Genomic DNA, 19,592 nt, shown 5'->3' with positions numbered 1-19,592 from the left:
TTATCTTCGTCAGACAGTGCTTGGTATATTAAAGGCTTTTTTCTTGTTATTTAGGTGGTAATTTTATAGATTTTATAAATGTCATCTTCATAATGGAACACTTTAGATTCGCCAGGATTTTTCGAGTGGGTGAGAATTATAGACATCTAAGGGATCCTAACGTAAAGGCAACGATTTGCTACATTTTTCAATCAATTTCTTGGATATCTGACGGATTTATTGTAAAGTTTTGGAGAATGGATTTATTGTGTTGGGGTGAATTGATGTGTAGTTACTGTGACACAGTGACTCGGGCCACAGCACAAACCTCCCCGACAGTTATTAACTTTATTACTCATGAATGTGGCTGAATAATCGACTTTCTTACACTTTATCTCTTGCTGCACAGAGGTTGAAATCAGTTCCTGATCGGCTTTTGGTTGGAATCTATCCGCATTCCCAGTAACATTGAAACACTGGATTGTTTTTTCAGTGTTACAAAAATTTACATTGCTCATACGAACTATCGGCACGTACAGAAACTGACAGAAAATAAAGATTTATTAATGAATAAAAAGTATGCAAAATGTTCTTGGATCCGTCTTGCTTTGGGATATTTATTAGCAAATTATTCTTCGTTGACACTTTATGAACTGGGCTGACTGGGAGCTGACTGACTGTGACTATAACAACTATGAAGGGGCTGGCACGGTGCTGACTGTGAACTCTGGTAAGTGACCTTTCTTTCTACTTTGTCACTAAGATTTTGTACATAGAGGATAAGAAGAATCAATGTTCTCATTAAAATCGGCTGAAAAAGGGTTGTGTTGTTCGCAGCTCCTTTCCAGGACCTGATTAGATTGACTGTCGGTCAACTTAGAACGGGCTTAGAATTTTGATATTTCAATAGGTATTTTGTTCGAGGATATAGTGAAATTGGTTTTAGGTATATAACTTATCTGTCACAGAACACTTAAGATAGTTATTAAGAAAGATGGTGATTTTCTAATACTTAAAACGGAACCAGATTTGCAAAGTTCCACCTTACTGATCTGTTCCTTCACAAATTAGAGAGACAACATTTCTAATCCGAAAAATTAATGCAAATTTGCAGTGAGGAATGACTTCAGAAAGCAAGTAAAGGATGCATCCTTTTATTTTATAAAACACAGCTTACGATGTATTACTCCCTCTAAAACCTTTATCGTTCTCTATGACAAAGAGTTACGTTAATATCGGCACAGACCCTGAAAATCTGTTGTCCATTCGCACCTGGAGATTCGAGACTTTTGATTTAAGGGCACAAGTCAGTGACCGAGAAAGTGACTCACTGGGCATGACACTGGTCTGTCCCAGTGGCGTTAAAGGTGCGTTAGAGATTCAGACAGCTATTTTACAAGCGCCAGCTTTCCTCTCCTCGATTGACTTGGACTAAATTATCATGGTTTTAATTTCTCATCAAGGAAAAACGACAGTGAAACCAGTCGAGTTTCCTAAAAGAGATTGAAATGTGATTCTGTGAACCTCGGTGGAATGTAGACCGTATAAGGTGAAACACTGACTCCCGATTCGCTATCAGTTGGTGTTGTATTACCAACGACAACCAATTCACCCCTGGACTGCAATTCTTTGGGAATCATGTTTCCATGGAAACCAGTCTCCCAGACCCGTACTTCAGCTGATAGCTGCGCTCTGTGTGTATGATTAGGATGAACAGCAGAGAACTTTGAAACAACAGCGGGTTACAATGTTCCAATTATATTCTCTTTTAAATTCTATGCATGGAATAAAGTAAGAGCTCCCCTCCCCTATATTCAAAGCTTCATTCAGTATGGTGAAGTCTTTTCTCACACTTGGTATGTTATACCGTTCATTGCCTTACTTTATTTGAAGAATAAATTTAGTAATTTGGGATATGAGGGCTTGAAATCTCTGGTGGTAGTGTAAAAACGGGCGGTTTTGGCTCCGCCGCCTGTTTAAAGCAGCGTCTGATGTTATGTTTCATTGATTGCAATGGGCTTTACATCAGGCGCTGCGCATATTAGCTGCCAATCCACTTCTGCCTGGTTGCGCCATCGGCAAAAATGAATCTTTAGCCCATTAACACTGAAATGGAAGGGTGAGACGCAGACTGGACTAGGGGCATTGCTGAGGTTGAAGGGAATCGCTGCCGATATGGAACAGTCATTAATCGAAAAGTGCAACTTTCTATGAAAGCAGAAAAATAAAACGCGTGGCGGTAAACTAGAATTGCTTCCATTACCTCGCGTCATACATGTTGTTCCACCCATAGAATTCCTTCTCTCTGCAACTTATGCTCCCCAATTTAAACCACGTTAAAACTATCACCTTTCGCTTGAGCTGTTACAGGACCAACCGCTTAGTCTGTCCATGGCATTTAAGCAGGCATTAATTTATTGACATAAAAATGTTTTGAACCCTTTGTCGGATAGTGTAACGAGGAATATCAAACACTAAACGCAGTTCCCTGAAATTGGAAAAGGAGGTTTTGTGGCTTAATATGATTCCTTGCCTTTACTGACAAATCAGCAGGTAAAACTATGGTTTTAGTATATACTTCAATAATATTCACATTCCCAACATCAGAGGGAAATCATTTTACATAGTTTTTTCAACTTGGCAAAGGATTGTGAATTTAAGACTTGCATTGACGATAATTATGCAGCTGATTAATTTGTTCACTTCCTTATCCCCATTTCAGCACTCTCTCTTTTATTTTTGCAGACATGTATCAATTTTTACCCAGTTTTGTACATTTTCATCAACTGTAATTTGTGATGCATTTTATTTTTCTCCGAATTTTCCATTTTTTTTCGGCTGCCTATCTAATCTCCTATACAAACCCTTCCCAACTTTGCCCATGTTATCTTCCCGACATGTCTGAAGAACGTTTGTTTGCACATTTCACTCCAACACATTCAGGCCCATGAATAGTGGTAATTTCCTTCAGATGTATGACTCCAGAAGATGACTTAGCATTATTTGCTTCACCCTTATCCTATGTATTCCTTTATCACTGCTCAAATAATTAAATTGCATTGCTAACACTCCATGTGTCTGGCACAGGTTCAGTCCAAAGATATTTGGAACTTTCTCGATAAATCATCTGCTCTTTGTCTGTTATCGATATTTTAGGCTATGTGCCATCAATTCCCACTTGCAGTTTTTTTTATTTTTTTTTTCCAATTTCAACTTAACGTTCTCACATTTGAACTCCTCCACACTATCCCCTTCTAACATTCAATCTCCATGAAAGTATTATATTTTCAGTAGAAACAAACACCGTGTTTATCCCTGTGTTTTTTTTTATTGTTTTCATCTTCCCGAAATTAATCTCAATCTTCATCCATTTTCGAATCGTATCTTCCCATTTGTCTTGTGCCACTGTGTAACTAGTTTCCTATTCTTACTGGTTAGCCAAGGAACGTTTTGTGGCAGCGAATGACACGACAGCAATGTAATGTTTTCATATCGCAGCGAGAGACCCCAAACGATCTAATATAGAGGACTCTAGGAATAAAAACCGCCCTTTATTTAATGCTAATGCCTCTAAACTACTAACATTAAAGCAGAACTGCATGAAAAATCCTCCTAGAAAATGAGAAAGAAATACATATAAAATTGTGAAACATTATCAATGATATGTTAATGGACCTGACACAGGCTGATTGGAATCATGAATTGATAGTTAAAACCAAAAACGTATAGTGGGAGATCTTTAAAGAGCAAATGGCTCGGGAACAGATTGGACACATTTCCATGAAATGAAAGGGAAGAACATCAAACCGGAGTTCCATGAATGACTAAACGTAGAAATTAACATGATGCAGAATCACAGGGCCTATGGGAAATCTGTGTTTCATAAGGAAAGAATCAATTTGAGGATCTAAAGTAAAGGGTGAACGAGAAAAACGGAATAATAGTGGCAACGTATGTGAATATATTTGCCTTTAAAATAAAAGGCAAACTCAAAGTGTTTTATAACTTTTTTTTATGAGCATCTAAGCAGTAGGATTGTCAAAGGAAGGGTGAGGATAAATAGGGGCCGAAACCTATATTGTTGTGGCGGTAGAGGGCACGTCAGGGGCAAAAATAAATAGTTTACATGTTCCTTCACTGAAAAAAAACGCTGAATTCTGTCAATGTCACAGCAAGCTAGGGGGCACTAGGGAAACGGAAGAGATTCTATATATTTTAAAAATGTTATTTACAATGTTGGCAGCGCTTAAAGTAGAAAAAGAAATCACTAGTCGGATGGAATGCTGATAGAAGCAAGTGAGGAAACAGTTAAAGCTATCACCACAGTCTTCCAAACCTTCTTAGATATGACAGTGATCCCGGAAGACTGGGTGTTCCAAAATGTTGTACCCGGGTCCACATAGCGGAGAGTAATAAACTTGAGAAATACAGCCAGTCAGCCCAGCATTAGAAATGGGGAAAACTGTACAGACAATAATGCGGAGAAGATTAATTGGTACTCTCAACTACAGTTCAATAGTTACCAGCAAATGGAGTTTGTTAAAGGAAAAGCACGTTTAACTATCTTGGCTGAGTTTTTGATGGTGTAACAGAGACGGTTGTTGAGCTCAGTACAGGTGATGCTGGGTATATGGACCCACAAATATTGTTTGCTTAAACACCAAAATTAAAGTCCACGGTGTTAAAATGGAGGCGACAGGCTGAATACAAGATTTGGGAAATGATAGAAGTCACTGAATAATGGTTCTGAATTATTGTTTCTGATTGGAAGCAAGTGCCCTGTGTCAGCCCGGGGCGGTATGAGGACTATTGTTCTTTCTGGTACATATTAATGGCCTGGTCGCAGGAACACGGGGCAGGCTTTCAAAAATTGCAGATGGCACGCAACGTGTAAATATAATAAAGAGTGGCGGGAACGTAGTCTGACTGGTCAACTGGGTTGATACATGGCAGGTTCTGTTTAATGCAGGGAATTGTTATGGTATACGTTTTTGATGGATGAATGAGAAAGTGTAACAAAAACTAAATAAGTAGTTCTTAGCCGGTGGAGAAGGGGACTGGAACCGAGTGACCTGGGGCCGCATGCACAGTGATCTTTGAAGGTGGCAGACATTTGCAGTTGTTTCTTAAAGCATAAAGTAATAAGGTTATGCTAAACTTAAAATAATGTCAGGAAGAAATATTAATCTATATAATGTAATTGTTTTTTAAATAGAGGTTTAGCCTGTGTGGGTTAATTGGACTAAAGCCAGCTTGCCTGCCTGCTTTGATGTATAGTAGTTTTGAGATGTAAACTGTATGCTAGGGTGCATTTGCATTTTGTTGAATGAAGCATTCGAGAAGCGGAGTGAAAACTTGCACTTAGCCACGAGACACCAAGCAATGTTTATATTACTAGCAAAATTGGTGTTGTGAAAGGCGTTCAAAAGACCTGGTGATAGAATGAAAAATTGTATTCAAAGGGGAAGGCTAGGTATATGCGTTAGAGTTCTGTGTGTTGGATCCAGACGCTTGTAAGGTCAAAGGCTGTAAGCCTACAACTGCCTGCAAAGGAACCAACTTGAAAAGAAACTCATCTTGAATTCATAAAATGAAATTGCTTTGCCTTGTTTCTCGTTAAGTCTATTGGCTATTTTTACCTTCTTGCAGACATATTTATGTGTTTAATGCCTTGTTGTCAATTAAAAATGTTTCATTTAGTTTGATATAAAAACCACTGAAGGGTTGGTGGGTTCATTTCTGAATTCAGAGTTGCGTTTCAAATGCACCAATTGAAAATATCGGTAATGACAGTTGTTTAAATTTTCCCTCTGGGATTTTAAAGATCAGCCTTTATCAACCGCTGTGTCATGACAATAAAAATAGCGGTTAGGAACCAATTGGAATAATGTGCCTAATTATGTGAACTGCAGTTAAGGTATGGTGTTAAACTCTTAGAAAGGGCATAGAGGAAATAAGCTATAATAGTAAATGTGACACGGGATTTAAATTAGGAAGCATCTTAGATGAACTTGGATTGTTATCTTTAGCCGATTCGAACAAACAGATTTGGAGTGAGCTGATGGGCCGCTTCTTCTTGCTCCGCCATTTGATAATATCATGAATGATCTGAGTGTGGCCTCAATTCTATTTTGCTGTCGGTTACAAATCCCATTATTTCAGAAAATTTTGTTTGAAAATATTTCCAGATAAAGGTACAAAACCATATTGCTCTATGAACATGAAAGGTAAAACAGGTTATCGATAGCAGTTAACAAACACAACTTGGACTTACATTACCTTCCGAGCAATGAAACATCCCAATGTACTTCAGAGGAGTTTTAAGAGCCAAACCGATGAGACACGTAAGGCGATAATTAGGAGAATGGCCAAATGTTTGGTTAAAACAAAACCGCTGGATAAGGGGTGAACTTTAGGGAGGGAATTCCAGAGCATAGGTCCTCATCAGTTGAAGGCACTGCCGCGGGGTGGGGGCTGGGGAGCGTAGGGGGGCAATTAAAAACGGAGAAGCTTTATTTGGCAAGCCCACATTTTTGGAATGTTATGTAGCTGGATGGGTTTACAGGGTGCGGGATGTCCAAGGCCATGGGTGGAGTTGAAGGCAAGGATGGGAATTTAAAAATCAATGCTTTGGTTGACCGGGGCACAATGCCGTTCACCAAACACAGGGTGATGGGTGAAAGGTACTTAGCGTGATTAGTAAATGGGCAGCAGTTTTGGATGATCTAAAGTTCACTGAGGATAGAATGTGGGATATTGGCTGCAAGTGCATTGGAATAACCAAATCTAGAGGGAATGAAAGGGTGAATGAGGCTGCAGCAAAGATTGTGGCAAAGTGTGAGCGGAGTGGGGAGATCTTCCTGAGGTTTAAATAGACTGTCTGAGCAGTGGAGCAAATACATGGTCAGAAACTCGCCTTGGGGTCAAACAATTATACCAAAGTAGCAAAAAGTCTGATACAGACTCTGCCATTGACAGACAGAGGGGGGAACCGGCATCAAGGGAATGGAATGTGCAGCTGGTTCTGAAGATCACGACTTCCGCATTCCCAATATTTAGTTGGAGGAAATTACTGTTTATCCAGGACTGGATGTCAGGCAAACAGTCTGACAATTTAATGACATTGGAGGAGTCGATAGAGGTGGTGGTGGGGTAGAATTCAGCATCGTCATCATACAGGTGAAAAATAATGGTGTGCTTTCAGATAACATCGCCGAGGGGTAGGGTTTAAATGGGAAATGACAGAGAAAGAATCAAAGTACTTTCAATATTTGACAATCACTACTTGGCAGGGCAAAAGTGAAGAAATATTGGACATACAGTACTGACAATAATTCAGTCGTAAATTAACAAGTGCTGACAATCAGGTTTTATCGCAGGTCAACCCACGCTGCTCAATGCACGCGTTGGGACTTTTAAAGTTCCATGCGCTATAAGATTGGCCTTATCGTAAAAACCCTCACTCGGGCCCGAGCCATTTGCTCTCTATGTAAGCTTGATGCTTGTGCATCCTCCGCGGCAACGCCTCTACCAATCAGAGCCACTTTCCAACCAATCAGTAATCTCTTATGAAGAAAACAAATAGGAGCATGAGTAGGCCATTTGGCCTCTCAAGCCTTCCCCGCCATTCAATAAAATCATGGCTGATCTGCCCCACGCCTCAACACCTCTTTCGTGCCAGCTCCTCATAGCTGTCAACCTCCCAATATTTCAAAAACCTATCTATCTCCTCTTTAAGCACTTTCACTGACCTTGCCTCCACAACACTCTTGGGTAGAGAATTCCAGACATTCACTACCGTCTGAGGGAACAAATTCCTTTACATCTCAGTTTTAAATCATTGTCCCTTTATTCTCTAACCATATCCCGTAGTTCGAGATTCCCCCAAAGGTGAAAATATCTTCTCAACACGTACCCTGCCTGGCCCCATAAGGTTTCTGTGCGTTTCAATGAGATAACCCTCATTCTTCTAAACTATAATGGACAAAGCCCTAAACTGTTTTGCCTTCCATGATAAATCAACCCCTTCATCCCATGAATCAGCCCAGTAAATATCTTTCGAACTGCTTTCAATGCCAGTAATTCCTTTCTTAAATCTGTTTAATGAATACTTCTCATCCGTCTTTACCCAAGAGAATGGAGACGAGGGTATCGAACTCGGGGAGAGAGATTGCGAGGTTCTTAAGAAAATTGATATAGGAAGTGACAAGGTATTGGAGTTGTTGGCAGGCTTAAAAGTGGAGAAACCTCCAGGTCTAGATGATTTATGTCCCAGACTGCTGAGGAAGGCAAGGGAGGAGATCGCAGGGGCTCTGACCCAATTTTTTAATTCCTTTCTGGCCATGGGGGAGGTGCCAGAGGACTAGAGAACAGCTAATGTGGTTCCGCTATTTAAGAAGGGTTGCAGAGATAAGCCAGGGAACTGCACGACAGTGAGTCTCACGTCAGTGACAGGGAAACTATTGGAGAAAATTCTGAAGGAGAGAACCTATCTACACTTGGAGAGGCAAGCTTTGATCAGGGATAGTCAGCATGGCTTTCTCAGAGGGATGCCATACCTAACAAATTCGATTGAATTTTTTGAGGAGGTGACCAGGTGTGTAGATGAGGCTAGTGCAGTTGATTTTGTTAATTTGGATTTCAGCAAATCCTTTAACAAGATCCCATTTGGGAGACTTATACAGAAGGCAAATGCACATGGGATACAGGGTAATTTGATAAGGTGGATTCAAAATTGGCTTAGTTATAGGAGACAGAGTGTGATGACAGAAGGATACTTTAGTGACTCGAAGCCAGTGCCCAGTGGCGTACCACAGGGATCTGTGCTGGGTCCCCTTTTATTCATCATTCGTATAAACGACATAGATTACTATATGGGGGGTAGGATTACTAAGTTTGCGGATGACACAAAGATTGGCTGGGTGGTTAACAGTGGGGTTGAGTGTCTCAGGCTACAGGAAGATATAGACGGGATGGTCAAATGGGCAAGTAAGTGGCGGATGGGATTTAACCCTGAAAGGTATGAGGTGATAAACTTTGGAAGGAGTAATTTGACACGGAAGTATTCAAAGAACGGCATTACACTAGGAAGTTCTAAGGAACAAAGTGGCCTTGGCGTTTGTGTCCATACATCTCTGAAGGCGGAGGGACATGTTAGTGGGGTGGTGAAAAAGGCATATGGGAAACTTGCCTTTATCAATCGAGGCATAGATTACAAAAGTAGGGAGGTTATGTTGGAGTTGTATAGAACCTTCGTGAGGCCACAGCTGGAGTACTGGTCGCCACATTATAGGAAGAATGTGAGTGCACTGGTGGAGGTGCAGAGGGGATTCAGGAGGATGTTGCTTGGGATGAAACATTTAAGTTTGAAGAAAGGTTGGATGGACTTGGCTTGTGTTCGTTGGAGCAGAGAAGACTGAGGGGCGATCTCCTCGAGGTGTACAATATGGATAGGGGGCAGCTGTTCCGCTTATTTGAATGGTCAGTCACGAAAATACATAAGTTCACAGTGAGGGGCAGGAGGCTTAGGGGGGGATATGAGGAAAAGCCTTTTTACCCAGAGGGTGGTGACGGTCTGGAGTGTGCTGTCAGAGAGGGTGGTGGAGGCGGGTTGCCTCACATCCTTTAAAACGTACCTGGAGGAGCACTTGGCACGTCATAATATTCTAGGCTATGGGCCAAGTGCTGGAAAATGGGATTAGGTAGGTAGATCAGGTGTTCCTCACATGTCAGTGCAGATTCGATGGGCCGAAGGGCCTTTTCTGCACTGTGTGATTCTGTGATTCTGTGAAATTCAGGAACCAAAACTGTAGACAGTGCTCCAGGTGCGGCCTCACCAACGCCCTCCACAGATGTAAGAAGACTTCCCTATTTTTAAGCTTCAACACCCTACCAATACAGACCAAAATTCCATATGCCCTCTTAATCAGTTTTTGCACCAGTTTGATAAATTTGTTTTTGTGTTTCATGCACAATAACACCCAGATCCATCTGTGCTGCACGTTTTTGGAGCCTCTCTCAATTTAAATAATAGTCTGATTTAGGCTTATTCCTACCAAAGTGTATAATCTCACACTTCTCTGCAGTAAGCTCTAACTGTCAAGTTTTTGCCCACTTACTCTGCCCATCTATATCCCCTTGCAGATTCCTTACGTCTTCATGACAACATGCCCTCCCACCTATTTTGTATAGTCAGCAAATTCGAATACATCACACTCTGCCCCGACTCCAAGTAATTAATATTGATAGTACATAATTGAGGCCCTAGGACTGAACTTTGTGGTTTTCCAAACTGAAAAATAAACATTTAATACCGATTCTTTGTCTTCCTTGTAATAGTCAATCCTCAATTCATGCTAATACATTACCCGCAATGCGATTGTTTTGTCATACAGTATAAATATGTTGTTTCCCCTGATATTGGTATTTTCTTGCGAACTATCCTGATGAGTGCAAGACGTAAAGCTTCGATAAAAAATGTAATTTTTTCAGCAATATTTGAATTCCCATTCATGACCTGAATTCCTTTATCACAATATTCCCATTCTCATGTTTTGCAGAAATCTTAGGTGACATCCTGTTTTTCATTCTGCTGGCCAGTAGGTATAAGGAGACCATTAACATTTACTTTAACACTACTGCAGCCACCTCCATACCTGCTCCCAGGCAGCTTTGATAAGCAGAAATATCAAGTGCAACCAATAATGCTGCATCAGTTACATATCTGTCCCGACTTATCCCTTCCTACAATATGTACTTCGGATAAAATAGCTTGAGAAAAGTTCCAATTTACATTGCTACCTGCAACAGGCACTGGTGATAAATCATTAAAATAAATTTCAAATAGATGCTGCCCGTGTGTGGATGCCACCCTGAGCAAACTCCACGGCCGCTAATACCGGCTCCAAATAAATAAATAAATAGCTTGCTAAGTTCCAGGAACACAGCCAAATTTCCATAATTACAGGGTCGGGTGAGAGCATGGACTCTTGCCGAAACCTTGGTGGCAAAATGCAGTTCGTGATTAGAGCATAAATTGACTCCCTATTTGTTGCAGTTCAGTTCATTCCTGCTATAGCGGTGAACTTCCCAATCTGCGCCGAAATAACGGAAGGAAATTCCAAGCAATTCTATTATATTATGTAAATGGGGGCGATGAAGTTTCGATTGCAGTTATTAAATTAATAACAATAATAATAATTTCTGAGCTGTCCTCCATTTGTGTTGCACCTCGTGCAGACCAGGGCCGTGAGTCAATCATATTATCTTCACAATCAATATCTGTCCTCTATTTTTGATAAGATTTCAGGTGGTGTCAAATTCCATTGCATTGCTACGATAATAATGGACATGACAATTAATCGAGCGTAAATATTCCAATAAATAAGTGAGGAGAAACCTGATTTTTTTCTTGCGTATTCTAGGTCCTCAGAACACCACAAAGTGCCTGGCAAGCTATGACATTCTTTTAGAAGTGTAGGCACCATTGTGCTGTAAGAATCCCGGCAGCTAAATAGCTCACACCAAGCTCGTATAAAGAGCCTCTGACTACAACATCTAATTTCGATGTTGGTCAAGGGATGAAAACTGTTCGAAACATGTTGCAAAGGATTTATCGTAATTATAGAAAATGACTAAGATGACCTTTGTAATTTTAGGGTCTACCCCCCCAATCATCAATCTCTTCTACCGTGAAAATTCCGAGCTGAGAGCAAAGGGTTTTGTGCAGCTGCTCTGCCTCATCAGCGACTACAAACCAGAAAGCATTGGGGTGACCTGGCAGAAGGACGGAAACACCATAGGTTCTGGCTTTACCACTACATCCCCAGCTAAAACATCGAAAGGAGACTTCAGCTCCACGAGCCTCCTGAAAGTGCCCCTTCAGGAATGGAGCAGCGGTTCCGTGTACAGGTGCAAAGTGACCCATTCCGCAACCAACAGTAACAAGCAGAAAGAAATTAGATCAACGTCAGGTGAGGAAATGGAACCAATTCAGATGCAGATGTCAAACAGACTTACTTTATTAGTATCGGATTTATTGGGATGTTATTGCAATAACAATAATTTATCCTTTAGGATTCAAGGCCCTGGATCAGGCACACTGAGTGTTATTAGTGACAGTTTAAGATGCAATGAAACATTACAACGAAAGTTGTTGGAAGAGTTTCAGCAACATTGACCAATATACTTGAAGGTGCTCTTTGAAAGAGCTAGCGAGGGTCATAAACGGCCGAATGGCCTCCTGCTGTTCTCTATTATTCTCTATTGCACCGGCAATGCCTGAAGTTGTGGATGGTGCTCACAGTTGGGCGAATTTGGTAAAAAGGCGCTTCTAAGGCGCCTTCTGATGAATATTATGTTCCGGTTAATGTACACATTGTGCTTAACCTATTATGATATTGCCAAAAAAATGTTGACAGGCCCTACTCAGTGTATTTGCCAATCCCTGCAGGTGAAATAGAACAGAGGGATAGAGAAAATGGGTACATTTTCATTGAAATGGATAAAACAATAAAGCCTGGTTTAGATAATCGTTCCATTTGCCAGAGTGGATTCTATTTGCTACTAGGTATCAGTACAAAAATGTACACATAAGATGAAACGGATGAATGGAGCACAGAGCAAGTAAGGACAGAGAAAGAGACAGCAGAAGTAACCTGTCACAGTTAGGAAGATCCGGATCAGGATGTTCCTGCCCTGTCACCCGGAGAATCGGGGTGAGGTGTGGGGGCTGGGCGGGGTATTGGAGGTCGCCAGGAGGGATAGGTTGGTGGTTGGATCACATCCTGGCCAATCGCAGCAGCCCCTGATTCAGGAGTATTAATTGGCTCAATCCAGACTGTGTCTCTAACTCAGGTGAACATTCCGCCTCAGGGATCTGCTAACCAATCTGATTGGCTGGCAGCGCTGTTTTCCCAGCAGCGCCAGCGGCATCAGTGGCTAGGACAGGGAATAGACAAGGTCCACCGACTCTGAATCTCGGATTCCAGTGTCATTTAACTGTCAGGTGTTTCACCACTGGCAGGGGAGATGATGCCGAGGGTGTGCAGAAATGTTTAAGGCGTTCTTATGGAGAGGCCCTACCTCTCACTTCCTGCCTCCCTCCTTTTCTCCCTCTCTCAATTTGCCTCTCTCTTTAAGCCCCATCCGTTCACTCACACGTTTTACCCCTTTTATATCTAAGACCGATTGTTCTCTGCCTGTGTTTCTGCTTCACCTCCTCTCTCTCTCTCTTTCTTTGTGTTAAGGTTTAAAACCTCTATGTAACTCTGTATTTTTCTCCGCTCTGTGCCACTTAGTCTAAATGAACAGTACAAAGTGATTCATGTCAACATTTGTGTAAACAGCAAAATTTGAGGTTAACTTGAACAATAATCAGTGAAAGACTTCATTTGTCAAGCTAACGGTTGTCACTGATATTAAACTTCATGTTAAATAAGTAGAATGATCAGCATTAAAGCCTCCTCGTGATTTTGATTTTTTGTTTCTCACTTTTAGAGATCGCAGTACTTCTCAGAGATCCCTCAGTTAAAGATATTTGGATCAATAAAACTGCCACCCTAGTGTGTGAAGTGGTGTCCACATCTCCAAATGAGGTTGTGATCTCCTGGAGGGTGAATGGAAAGGTGAGGGCTGAAGGTGTTGAAATCGAAATAGGTACCCAAGATGGTAACCAGTACCTGACCATCAGCCGCTTGACAAGCAGCGTGGAAGAGTGGGAGAGCGGGGCTGAATACTCATGTTCAGCACAGGACAATCTATCATCGACTCCAGTATCAAAAGGCACACGAAAGAGAAAAATAGGTAAGGTTATATATATGTATATATATATATATATATATATATATACGTTAGGAATGACAATGGAGTTAAGACTAACAGTGGTTGAACTTCTGTTACAGTGGAGCCAGTGAAGCCAAATCTCCAGCTCTTGCCTCCATCACCAGAAGAAATTCAAAGTACCAAAGCCGCAACCCTCACTTGTTTGATAAGAGGATTCTACCCGGACAAAATAACCATTTCGTGGCAGAAGAACGGAGCTGCTTTGAGATCGAACATCACCAGTTTCTCCACGGCCCTTGAACAGGACCAGACCTTCAGCACAAGGAGCCTCCTCACTTTACCTGAAGCGGAATGGAAGTCAGGAGCAAGATACACCTGTGCCACCTCACACCCACCAACACAATCCACAGAAAATATGACCATCAGCAAAAAGAAAGGTAAAAACGGTTTCTCAGTATGCATTTCCACAGTCAAGGTTTGTGCTTAATTCGACAGCAACACCGAAGAACGCCCACAGTATCAAGCACATTCATCTAGGTTGCAGGGACTAAAAAACATATGGGAACCAATTAATGTGGCCCGAGCTCCCAGACAGCACCGAGATGGTACAATGCTCAGCACTCAATATGTCCGCCTCCACAAGCAATTTGAGAATCCAGTGATGATAAGGGGCAGGATAAGAATATCTGAGACTTAACTTCACAGTATTCTGGTAATGAGCGCTTTATTTAGATGGTGCTAAGCACACCTTAAGGGTCACAGTGTTCCACACTGTGGGGTTAAGACTTTGCGCGGTCCACTTCATTCTTTAATTTCTGTTTTAGCAAACCACAACAGTGACTGCTTTTCAGCAGTGAATTCAGAACCAGAAACAGCCAGTTACCGGGGAGTTGAACAATTGAAGCAGTTTTGTATGTGTCTAATCTTGAAACCTACTTGAACAAATGCATTAGTAGTCACAGGGCTGGACAAATAACGTCTTCATGGACTGAACCTAATCAAGTGTCCATTTATTTTGATCAATTTGATCTCCTTTGATCAACTTTTTCATTTTTGGCGGTATAGTTTTTTTTTTAAGTGAAGGCAAAAATAAAACCTGCACAATAATTGCCCAGCGCCTCAGTGATTGGCCGGGAATTTTGAGATTTCTCGGGAGGCTGGATCTCTGCACTTTGCTGACTTCGTTGATATTGACCTGTGGTGACTGGGTTCTGATAATTGGCCTCGGTGAGTCTACGTTTGTGCAGTAGGAATAGTATATGGTTTGATTCCCAATCTAAGGCAGCTACCCATGTGCCAATTTGGAATGAATGGAGGTAAAATAGGGTGCGATTCATGCAGGGCATAATAACTTGCTGGAATTTTCTGCATATGCGGGTTCATGGGGCATAACCATTGGCTCAGGTTCGAGAGGTGATGAACAGAACTCAATAGTGAGCAATGGCATTAAGAGGGCAAATACTGCGACTGACGCAGCCCCAGCCTCTTAAAGCTCGAGCTCCATCTGATCGCTGAGCATCTATGCACTGTAATATGAACTGACTGATAAAATGTTCCCTCAGTGTGGCTCTTTTACCTCACTGGGGTAACCACACTGAACCGGTGACTCGTGGAAGGTACAGTAGTCCGGGCGTATCCGGTAACTGAGGAGGGACCCTTTCTTTGCCCCTCCCACGACATGAGGGGGCATCGTCGGAGTCGACATGTTTGCACATCTGCTGATGGCAAGAGTGGACGGGGCGCTGTGATGCATTCTCGGTAAAATAGGCTGCTGATGCACTCTCTCCCTGCTGACCCACTCACAACGTAATGTGGTCTTCGCTGTCTGGCCCAGCACTTATTGCCCATCCCTAGTTGCACTTCAGAAGTTGGTGAACCGCTGCAGTCCACGTGGTGTAGGTTTACCCGCAGCGCTGTGAAGAAGGGAGCTTCAGGATTTTGATCGGGCGACAGTGAAGGGAAGGCAATATATTTCCAAGACACAATCCTGAGTTGGAAATATATTTGTCGTTTCCTTCACTGCGGCTGGTAAAAATCCTGGAACTCCCTTCCTAACAGCACTGTGGGTGTACCTACACCACATAGACTGCAGTGGTTCAAGAAGGCATCATCTTCTCAAGGGCAGTTAGGGATGGGCAACAAATGCTGGCCCGGTCAGCAAAGCCCACATTCTGTGCACGATAAACAATGGACACTTGACAGAGATACTCAAAGTGACCTTCCCCGTTAGATCTTATACCGGAAAATAATGTTTATCTGATAGAGTTAAACGTCTCATGTTGGTTCAAATAGTTACAAGGAAACCGTTAGAAAATAATCTAAAAGATCCCATTTTCTTTGCTAGAAGGATGATCTGAGCTTTGCAATGTTGAAATCAGCCCCTTTAAAACACGGGCACTATTTTCTGTTAATTGGTTGCAAAATTCCTTCTCGTTGCCACGTTTTATGCTGTTTAAACTCATTGAGATGGCTCGTTTTATTACAGTCAGTCATTATTATTTTTTAAAATTTCCTCATTCCCTCCAAATATTTTATTTTGCTGCCAAATGAGGAGAGACAATATAAACTAAAGACTGCAATTCCGAAGGGGTAGCAGGAACAGAGAGACGTGGCCTTATACCTGTGCAAATGAGCGCTGGGAAGCTGGGGACAATGGTTAAACGATGAGAACCAGGGCTGTACAAACAGAGGCAGAGAGTTCCAAAACAAGGAGATCATGCTCAAATTTTATTCCAGTTTAGGTCAAATCAGTATTTTATAATGTGTCTATTTCTGGGCACCACAACTTAGGAAAATGTGAAGGCTTTCGAGAGAGTGCAGAAAGGGATTGTGAGAATTATTCCAGGCTTAAAGGAATCAATTATGTAGGTAGACTCTACAGGGAAGGGCTGTTCTCCTTGGATAAGAGGACATTGAGAGGAGATTTGGCAAGTGATTAAATCACACACCCCAACATGCAAGTACGTGGTCACATCTGGATAAATGCTGGTCTTTCAGGGAATCAAATGATATGTGTAGTTGGCGGGGAGCTGGAGATGGAGACGAAGGTCACGATCGTAATGAATGGCCGGCGAGCCTTCAGGGATCGAATGGCCTGCTGCTGCTCCGATTCCTTACGTTCTTATTTCCCTGACCAGAAGCAGAATTTTATTATTTTTAAAAGTACAGCACCACCCCCCACCCCTCCCCCCCGCCACCTCCCCCCCCCCCCCCACTGCCAAGCCCCATTTTTGTTGGTGACCCTGTTATTGCTGTCAATGCACGGATAGTATTGAAGACCTGCCCATTACCACTAATTTAAACTTTGAGTATCTCTGGGCCAGGTATATCCTGGTAATCTGATAGATTTCCTCACTTTATATTCTGCAAAACAATTGTTTGCTTAAACTCAAAATTCCATCGGCACCCCTACCGAACCTGGGCGGTATTTTTCTCTCTCTAAAACATTCCACTCTCTGAGTGAGAGAGTGAACTTGGTGTCAAATAATGCAGAACATCTACAAAGTTTTGTTCAGGGCATGCGTCCGACCATTGATCAGTCCTGGGAAAATTGGCTCATAAATAGAGGGAACTTTTAATTACGTTACATGAGTGGGAAAAGAATCCGGCACCTACAGGCCACTAGACAGCGTTCGACCTCCAGTATCAGCGCAAATAAAATAAAATATTCAGTCCCTGTCAGAGTAATCGGCGAGCCGTGGAAACTATTGCAGAGAATATTATTCAGAACATGATCCATGGAAGCCATAGGGATGAAAACAATAAGTCTAGGAGAGCACAGCATCATGTTATCTCAACCAGCAACAGGATAATAACAACTCAATCGCATTTCAGTAAGTACTGTTTCACATTTTTTAGCATTCTGCAGTGGTTGTCATCCGTGATTTCAACATGAGAGCTTGAAACAACCATTCGCTTTTCTTTCCAGCTGATTGCTATGAGCCAGACATTTCTGTCAATATATTGAACCCTCCGTTTGAAGAGATATGGGTTCAAAAGACAGCGACCATTGCTTGTGAAATCCTTTACAGTGATTTAGAAAGCGTCAGAGTGTCCTGGCAAGTGGATGGGAGAATGAGAACGGAAGGAGTTGAGACCCAGAATCCTGAGTGGAGTGGAAGCAATTCGGTCATCGTGAGCAAACTGACGGTCACTGCGGCAGAGTGGGACAGTGGGGTGGAATATGTCTGTCTCGTAGAAGGAAGTGAATTACCAACACCAAAGAGACGCTCAACCAGGAAATTAAAGGGTAAGCACAGATAACACTCGTTAAGGGACTGGTTCAATTGCCAGTGGCCCCAAACGAAAATTTTAAAAAGCAGACCAAAAATTAAATGCTAGTATAATCAATGAAATACAATCGCGAGTCCTACCAGTCACCACGTTGATGAAGACGATGGTAAAAAAAAATGTAAGAAACGTGAAACTGCTGCTCCCCCCACCCCCAACAATGTCAGCATTTCTTTAAAGTGCTTTCTCCAACTCTTTGGGGAAAAAAATCGGACCACAAAGCAACCGATCAAAAGAAAAAATATGAATGACAACCATGTGCAAGGAAAAAGATCTTTAAACCTCAGAGATAGGAAATATTCCAAATTTCCAAATATATGGTATTTCCAAGAGAATAAAATGGATAGTGAGGACCAAACAATAGACAGAGTCAGATTAAAACGTATTTGTATATTTCTCTCTTTACAGTTGGCACAATGATTAGTCCCAAAGTCTACATTCTGCCTCCGTCAGAGGACGAGATCGACACTGAGAATACGGCAACGCTGGTGTGTCTCGCCACCGGTTTTTATCCTGCTGAGATTTACATCGCTTGGATGGCCAATGACACCATTCTGGATTCAGGTCATCCAAGCCAACCGGAGACTGAGAAGGGAAATGGTTCCAGCTCCATAGCCGGCAGATTGAGACTCACCGCGGCCGAGTGGAACACTGGCACCACCTACTCCTGTTTACTGGGCCACCCGTCCCTCGAGAGGAACTTAATCCGAAGTATTAATAAATACAATGGTAAACCTACTTCAGTTAATGTTTCGCTTGTCCTAAACGACAGTGTTAAATCGTGTGCATAACCCGCCATGATTGACCAGGCCTTTTCTGTAGAAATGTCACCGCTGTGAGGTTCCTAATAATTTCAACATCCGAATCATCCAATCTCCCAATCATCTGACCTCACAATCACCCTCCAGGGCAGCGAACGATTGTTCGCATTTTATACAAGTTGCCAAATTATCAAAAAACTCATGAAGGGTTTAGTGACGCTATTTGATATACATAACATGGTTGGTTTGTCTGTATGTGGCACAGCTGATTGCAATAAAAGCAAAATGAAAACTTGCTGCCTTGCCTATTCATGGTTTGTGTGTGTGTGTGATATCTTCGTGGTGGTCATTAATAATTTGAAGCAAATGTATAAGATATATATGCTCCAATATCCAAAATGTGCAACACGCGTCTGTTCCTCCACCTTTAGAAATACTTGTGGTGCTTTCAAGCAGTTTACACAAAGCATCAGCGTTCATTCGGAGTTATTGTGATTTACCCTTTCACAATGAGGTATTTACCTAGAGGGCGGATTTAATAAATTGGATGAAGTTACGCTCAACCTATATAGTGACCAACATTCACCAAAACTGATGTTTGAATGGTTTCACTTTGATAAATCAATTCTAGCCGGAAAATCACCTACAATTGAGAGTCTTCTAGCTTCTGACTATTTACTCTCTTCTATGTTTCAACCCGATGATGCCCCTCAACAACATCATTCGAAATCGCAATTCTGTATCCCCCTTGTCCGCTGATGCCACCGAGCACTACCTCAC

At 41.9% G+C, this 19,592-nt stretch overlaps 2 protein-coding genes and 1 gene segment (V, D, J or C); 1 reads left to right on the top strand and 2 right to left on the bottom strand.

Moving 5' to 3' along the window:
- Window positions 1-19,592, bottom strand: part of LOC144698012 (uncharacterized) — a 621,009-nt gene that overhangs the window by 238,955 nt on the left and 362,462 nt on the right. The window lies entirely within an intron of this gene.
- Window positions 1-19,592, bottom strand: part of LOC144698011 (uncharacterized) — a 360,246-nt gene that overhangs the window by 187,302 nt on the left and 153,352 nt on the right. The gene's annotated exons all lie outside the window — the stretch shown is intronic.
- Window positions 628-18,842, top strand: LOC144698502 (Ig heavy chain C region-like). The segment is given in 7 exon segments: window positions 628-709; window positions 11,637-11,951; window positions 12,431-12,563; window positions 13,439-13,782; window positions 13,881-14,198; window positions 17,690-18,010; window positions 18,460-18,842. Coding segments are annotated over 7 exon segments (1,896 nt in total).

The sequence above is a fragment of the Cetorhinus maximus genome, chromosome 23, assembly GCF_964194155.1.
Source record: "Cetorhinus maximus chromosome 23, sCetMax3.hap1.1, whole genome shotgun sequence".
In the NCBI taxonomy this organism is placed as follows: domain Eukaryota; kingdom Metazoa; phylum Chordata; class Chondrichthyes; order Lamniformes; family Cetorhinidae; genus Cetorhinus; species Cetorhinus maximus.
The sequence above is the reverse complement of the archived record's forward strand: the minus strand, read 5'-3'. Positions and strand labels throughout refer to the sequence as shown.